Raw genomic sequence first — 7,734 nt, forward strand, 5'->3', positions numbered from 1 at the left:
CACAGTGATTCAAATGTTTATTGTCATACATCATCACCTTACATAGATAAGACACAGACCCAAATTCCAAAAATATAGACATAATTTCATTAAAATGGCCAATTAATGAACTGTGTAGACGTAATAGAATGGAAAAGGTATTTTATTAAGTAATATCTTTCACCGCAATCACTCAATATTGGCTTCACAAATTAAATATGAAAAGCATTAGAGAGAGAGAGAAAAAAAAGAAAAAAAGTTATGTGGTCCTACTCACAACAGTCGCACTTTTAAACTCCACCAAGCTACGAGATATTTCTAGGAACCAGTTAAAGTCTTTATTTTGGCAACGCATATCAATTGTAACGGACACATACTGTAGGTAAACAGAGGGGAAAATATAGCCTGGTCCCAGATCTGTTTGTGCAGTCTTTGTCAAGCCATACTGAATGACAAGGAGTTGGTATGAAAAAACACAAACAGACTGGAAGTCAGCCTCGGGAGATCATAGAAAAAGTGAATCACGATATAGAGCAGTCATGTAAATAGAGCAATGGCTTCTGGTCATTTTGGTCTTTAAGCCAGCGTATCTATGATACTAGAAGATTACCAGTCGTAAGGACAGACCAAACATGAAAAAAATTGACCAGCAGGCGGGAAAATGGGTTGTGTTCATTCGTCACAAAACGAGCTGAAACTGAGGTACTACTATCTGAATTTATCCAATAAGAAATGGACGTTTTCTGTTTCAACGTATTTTTGCTACGGTTTGCCCTAATGAACACGACCCTAGTATAAGAGGGGATGGTTCAGCTGCTACTCGTTCCCCAGGGTGTGTTTGTCGAAGAGGTACTCTGCCATGCCGTTCTGAGGGGCACCCATACGACGCAGGTTGGTGATCCAGTCACTCAGCTCCTTGATAGACTTGACCTGCTCATCCAGATAGTGGGTCTCTATGAAGTCACACATCTGAGGGAGGACAGGTTTTTGTTACGGTCATTAGGAAGAGACTAAAATCTCCAAACAGACACTTGGGTGTTTCCCCTGACCCAGATTAAACTCCAGGCTATAAACAGCAGGATTGGAGTCAATTCCATTTAAATTCCAGCCAATTAAGGAAGAACACTGTAATTTCAATTCCAATTATCTTCAATTAGGAGAATATATAATGATGCCGGAGGGGATGGCTTGTGTTTTACGGGCTCCTAACCAACTGGGCTATTTTGTTTGTTTTCTCTTCATTGTTTGTAACTTATTTTGTACATAAAGTTGCTACTACCGTATCTTATGACCGAAAAGAGCTTCTGGAAATCAGAACAACAATTACTCACCTCGAACTGGACAAAGACATTTTCTTTAGTGAGTCCACCGTGTAGGATATACTGCTTTCCGTAGACCAGGCCAAAATCCCAGTCATTCGCGTGAAGAAATGACGGGAGATACAGAGGGAGAAGATCGAGGTGCCTTGAGAGGATTCAGAGGCGAGTGAGTAAATCACCACTACCATCGGTTCTATTGGCCAATCACTGGAGAATAAACTGGATGATCTAAAGTCGAGACTATGCTATCAATGGGACATTAAAAACGGTAATATCTTATGTTTCACCGAGTCGTGGCTGAACAACGACACAGATAATATAGAGCTGGCTGGGTTTTCCGTGCATCGGCAGGACAGAGCAGCTACGTCTGGTAAGGCGAGTGGTGGGAGTGTGTGTCTATTTGTCAATAACAGCTGGTGTGCGATGTCTTATATTAAATCAGTCTTGAGGTATTGCTCGCCTGAGGTAGAGTATCTCATGATAAGATGTAGACCACACTATCTACCAAGAGAGTTCTCATCTATATTATTTGTAACCGTCTATTTACCACCAAACCGATGTTGGCACTAAGACCGCTCTCAACCAAGTCTATATAGCCATAAGGAAACAAGAAAATGCTCATCCAGAAGCGGCGCTCCTAGTGGCCGGGGACTTTAATGCAGGCAAACTTAAATCCGTTTTACCTAATTTCTACCAGCATGTCACATGTGTAACCAGATGGAAAAGAAACTCTAGACCACCTTTACTCCACTCACAGAGACGCATACAAAGCTCTCCCTCGCCCTCCATTTCGCAAATCTGACCATAATTATATCCTCCTAAAGCAGGAAGTACCAGTGACTCACTCAATATGGAAGTGGTCAGATGACGAGGATGCTACGCTATAGGACTGTTTTGCTAGCACAGACTGAAATATGTTCCGTGATTCATCCAATGGCAGTGAGGAGTATACCACCTCAGTCATTGGCTTCATCAATAAGTGCATCAAGGACTTCATCCTCACAGTGACCGTACGTACATATCCCAACCAGAAGCCATGGATTACAGGCAACATCCGCATCCAGCTAGAGCTGCCGCTTTCAAGGAGTGGTACACTAATCCGGACAGAACTCCTGCTATGCCCTCCAACAAACCATCAAACAGGCAAGTGTCAATACAGGACTAAGATTGCCTCCTACTGCACCGGCTCTGATGCTTGTCGGATGTGGCAGGGCTTGCAAACTATTACAGACTACAAAGGGAAACCCAGCCGTGAGCTGCCCAGTGACGCGAGCCTACAAAACGAGCTAAATGCCTTTTATGCTTGTTTCGAGGCAAGCAACACTGAAGCATGCATGAGAGCACTAGTTGTTCTGGACGACTGTGTGATCACGCTTTCCGTAGCCGATGTGGTCAACATTCACAAGGCAGCGGGGCCTGACGGATTATCAGGGTGTGTACTCAAGTGGCAAGTATCTTCACTGACATTTTCAACCTCTCCCTTACCAAGTCTATAATACCTACATGTTTCAAGCAGACCATCATAGTCCCTGTGCCAAAGAATGCAAAGGTAACCTGCCTAAATGACTACTGCCCCATAGCACTATCGTCGGTAGCTATGAAGTGCTTTCAAAGGCTGATCATGGCTCACATCAACACCATCATCCCGGAAACCCTAGACCTACTCCAATTCACATACCACCCCAACAGATCCACAGATTACGCAATCTCAATCGCACTCCACACTGCCCTTTCCCACCTGGACGAAAGGAACATCTATGTGAGAATGCTGTTCATTGACCACAGCTCAACGTCACTAAGCTAAGGACTCTGAGACTAAACACCTCCCTATGCAACTGGATCCTGGACTTCCTGACGGGCCGCCCCCAGGTTGTAAGGGTACAACACATCTGCCACGCTGATCCTCAACACCGGGGCCCCTCAGGGGTGTGTATTTAGTCCCCTCCTGTACTCCCTGTTCACCCACGACTTCGTGGCCAGGCACAACTCCAACACCCTCATTAAGTTTGCTGACAACAGTGGTAGGCCCGATCACTGACAATGATGAGACAGCCTATAGGGAGGTCAGAGACCTGCCAGTGTGGTGCCAGGACAACAACCTCTCCCTCATTGCGAGCAAGACAAAGGAGATGATCGTGGACTATAGGAAAAGGAGGGCCGAACATGCCCTCATTAACATCGATGGGGATGTAGTTTCAAGTGTAGTTTCAAGCGGGTCGAGAGTTTCAAGTTCCTTGGTGTCCACATCACCAATGAACTATCATGGTCCAAACACACCAAGACAGTCATGAAGAGGGCAAGACAAAACCTTTTCCCAAAAAATATTTGGCATTGGCCCCTAGATCCTCAAAAAATTCTACAGCTGCACCATCGAGAGCATCCTGACCGGTTGCATCACCGCCTGGTATGGCAACTGCTCAGCACCCAACCGCAAGGCGCTACAGAGGGTAGTGCGTACGGCCCAATACATCACTGGGCCAAGCTTCCTGCAATCCAGGACCTATATACCAGGAGGTGTCAGAGGAAGGCCCAAAAATGTTTCAAAGACTCCAGTCATCCAAGTCATACTGTTCTCTCTGCTACCGCACAGCAAGCGGTACCGGAGCACCAAGTCTAGGTCCAAAAGGCTCCTTAACAGCTTCTACCCCCAAGCCATAAGACTCCTGAACATCTAATCAAATGGCTACCCAGACTATTTACATTGACCCCCCCCCTTTGTTTTTACACTGCTGCTACTTGTTGTTTATTTTACCCTACCTACATGTACAAATTACCTCCACTAACCTGCACCCCCACACATTGACTCGGTACCGGTACCCCCTGTATATAACCTCGTTATTGTTATGTAATCTTATTGTGTTATTTTAGTTTATTTAGTAAATATTTTCTTAACTCTATTTCTTTCAATTCTAGTCATTTTAGCAGACGCTCTTATCCAGAGCGACTTACAGTAGTGAATGCATACATTTCATACATTTTATTTTCCCGTACTGGTCCCCCGTGGGAATCGAACCCACAACCCTGGCGTTGCACACACCATGCTCTAACAACTGAGCCACACGGGACCAAGGGCGTTTCTTGAACTACATTGTTGGTTAAGGGCTTGTAAGTAAGCATTTCACGGTAAGGTCTACACCTGTTATATTCAGCATTTCACTGTAAGGTTGTTGTATTCGGCGCATGTGACAAATAAAATTTGATTTGAAATGTGGAATCGGAATTTGGTTTACTTTCTGAATGGACTCGAATTGAAATGGAATTGACATCAAACCTTGCTAAAAAAGCATGCTCACAAGAGAATCTTAATTGAAAATTGAAAGTGCTTTTTTTAGTCTGTGACTAAGCTTAATTGGTGTCTTGGAAACTGTCCCCATTGAGCTGTGTTTGTAACTCACGTGAGGGTCATTCTGCTCTACGGCTACTTTGTGCAGGTCCAGTAGGGACTGGTTGACACTCTTCTCCAGCTGTAGGGCACACTCCAAGGCCTCCAACCCACTACCCCACTCATCTCTATCAGGTTTCTGAAACATACAGAGAAAGAGTTTAGCACAATTATGAATATCAATGCATCAAACTGCCAGAGTCCATTAAATGGTGGCAATATGTTGAACCTATCAATCAATCAATCCATCTCTTTATTGTCCCAATTAGGACATGTGTTGTGCAGTCAGGGTTCAACAGTAAAAACAGCATTAACAACAGGGACAACCATACAACAGATATACACATAACATAAATAAACAATGAGATCGGTTGCAGTCTTAGAATCAGTCTTAGAATCAGTCTTAGGTCAGTCAAAAGCAGCAGTCATTGAATCATTCAAAAGCAACAGTCATTGAATCATTCAAAAGGAACAGTCATTGAATCATTCAAAAGGAACAGTCATTGAATCACTCAAAAGGAACAGTCATTGAATCATTCAGAAGGAACAGTCATTGAATCAGTCTTAGATCAGTCATTGAATCACTCTTAGATCAGTCATTGAATCATTCAAAAGGAACAGTCATTGAATCATTCAGAAGGAACAGTCATTGAATCAGTCTTAGATCAGTCAAAAGGAACAGTCATTGAATCGGTCTTAGATCAGTCAAAAGGAACAGTCATTGAATCAGTCAAAAGGATCAGTCATTGAATCACTCTTAGATCAGTCATTGAATCATTCAAAAGGAACAGTCATTGAATCATTCAAAAGGAACAGTCATTGAATCAGTCTTAGATCAGTCAAAAGGAACAGTCATTGTGAAAAAGTGCACCAATAAATACACATGATTTAATTTCATGTTCAGATTCAGAAAGTTTATGGCCTGTGGGATAAAAAATAGTTATTGGATCTGTTGCTCTTGAGTTTGGGAGGTCTAAACCAACAAACTGAGGGGAAGAGCTCAATCAGCAAGGAGGGCTTGATCAGGACAATCAGCAAGGAGGGCTTGATCAGGACAATCAGCAAGGAGGGCTTGATCAGGTCAATCAGCAAGGAGGGCTTGATCAGGACAATCAGCAAGGAGGGCTTAATCAGGACAATCAGCAAGGAGGGCTTGATCAGGTCAATCAGCAAGGAGGGCTTGATCAGCTCAATCAGCAAGGAGGGCTTGATCAGGACAATCAGCAAGGAGGGCTTGATCAGCTCAATCAGCAAGGAGGGCTTGATCAGGACAATCAGCAAGGAGGGCTTGATCAGGACAATCAGCAAGGAGGGCTTGATCAGGTCAATCAGCAAGGAGGGCTTGATCAGGACAGTCTAGGATACTGTTAGTGCTCCTCAACGAGATTACCAAACCAGGCCACCATCAAACATCAACACTGATTCAATAAATCTCCTGTAAAAAAAAACAGTGTCATCATTGTTTTGCTGACATTGAAAAAGAGTTCATCTTTCTCAGAAAGAAGAGTTGCTGCTGTCCACTTTTTTTTTTACAGAGGGTGTCAGTGTTCTCCTCAAAAGGGCCAACTTGTTGTCCAGCACTGTTCCCAGATACTTGTAGGTACTGACCAGCTCAATGTCATTGCCCCTGACCAGAGTGGGTATGAGACTCAGTGGCTGCCTTCTAAAGTCAATGACCAAGACATTCAGTTGGAGGGAAGCAGTTTTCACACCATGACACACAGTCATCTACCACAGGCCTATGTTCTCAGTCTCTATCCTGCAGTAGCCTGACGATGACAGAGTCATCACTGTCTGTTTTCATATTTGCTGCGACAGTCATTAGTGTATAGTATATGTACAGGAGAGGAGAGAGCTGTGGGGATCTGCAGGAGGAGCAGAATTGTAGAGGAGAGTAGAGAGCTGCTTTGACATGACTACATTCACTTGTTGGGACCGGTCGGTAAGGAAAATGTGATGGAAAATGCCAGTGAGTTGCTCTGCAAATAACTTCAGTATCTGTCCACCAATGTTTTCTGGTCCTGGGCTCTGTGGAACAGCCAACCCTAACCAGACGAGGCTCTGTGGAACAGACAACCCTAACCAGACGAGGCTCTGTGGAACAGACAACCCTAACCAGATGAGGCTCTGTGGACCAGCCAACCCTAACCAGATGAGGCTCTGTGGAACAGCCAACCCTAACCAGATGAGGCTCTGTGGACCAGCCAACCCTAACCAGATGAGGCTCTGTGGACCAGACAACCCTAACCAGATGAGGCTCTGTGGACCAGCCAACCCTAACCAGATGAGGCTCTGGGCTCTGTGGAACAGCCAACCCTAACCAGATGAGGCTCTGTGGACCAGCCAACCCTAACCAGATGAGGCTCTGTGGACCAGACAACCCTAACCAGATGAGGACCTGGGCTCTGTGGACCAGACAACCCTAACCAGATGAGGACCTGGGCTCTGTACCAAACCCGGCTAGTGGCGACGCACCCCGTTAGTGGCGACGCACCCCGTTAGTGGCGACGCACCCCGTTAGTGGCGACGCACCCCGTTAGTGGCGACGCACCCCGTTAGAGGCGACGCACCCGGCTAGTGGCGACGCACCCCGTTAGTGGCGACGCACCCTGTTAATAATAACATACCCTGCTAGTGGCATATATTACGTGGCTTAGATGTTCAGACAAGAGAAGGCAAAATGGCCCCTAGTCTAATCAATATGAAGCCTTGTATAGGGTAACATAACCCCTCCCCTGGTAGTGCTGTTGTGTTTATTTATACCCTGATGTCCTGGAGAAAGATGCGTCCTCCTCTCTGATTCTGTTGACTCATCAGTTTCTCAGCATGCTCTTTCTCCTCCTTGGACTGAGTCAGGAAGAACTTGGAAAAGTTGGGCAGGGATTTATCGTCTCTGTCAAAGTAGTAGCCCTAGAAACACGTACAAGAGAAAAGTGGAAGTGTCATTAACATGTCAAATGGTCAACACTATCCTGCAGAACTTTGAGTTGTAGTTTTCCCCGTATGAAACGTTCTCTAGTTAATATAGTTCATTATTAGATATAGATCTGTCTA

The 7,734-nt window shown here is 44.9% G+C and overlaps 1 protein-coding gene across 1 annotated transcript in view; it reads right to left on the reverse strand.

Annotated features, from left to right (window-relative positions):
- The window catches only part of LOC115197719 (ferritin, heavy subunit), a 20,417-nt gene continuing 12,683 nt past the window's right edge, over window positions 1-7,734 (reverse strand). Inside the window, exons 3-5 of the mRNA XM_029759503.1 lie at window positions 7,444-7,590; window positions 4,694-4,819; window positions 1-948 (exon numbers count right to left, since the gene is read on the reverse strand). Of these exons, the coding sequence (XP_029615363.1) occupies window positions 796-948; window positions 4,694-4,819; window positions 7,444-7,590 (426 nt within the window). The 3' untranslated portion in view covers window positions 1-795. The remainder of the gene's footprint in view (window positions 949-4,693; window positions 4,820-7,443; window positions 7,591-7,734) is intronic.

The sequence above is a fragment of the Salmo trutta genome, chromosome 7, assembly GCF_901001165.1.
Source record: "Salmo trutta chromosome 7, fSalTru1.1, whole genome shotgun sequence".
Classification (NCBI taxonomy): Eukaryota; Metazoa; Chordata; class Actinopteri; order Salmoniformes; family Salmonidae; genus Salmo; species Salmo trutta.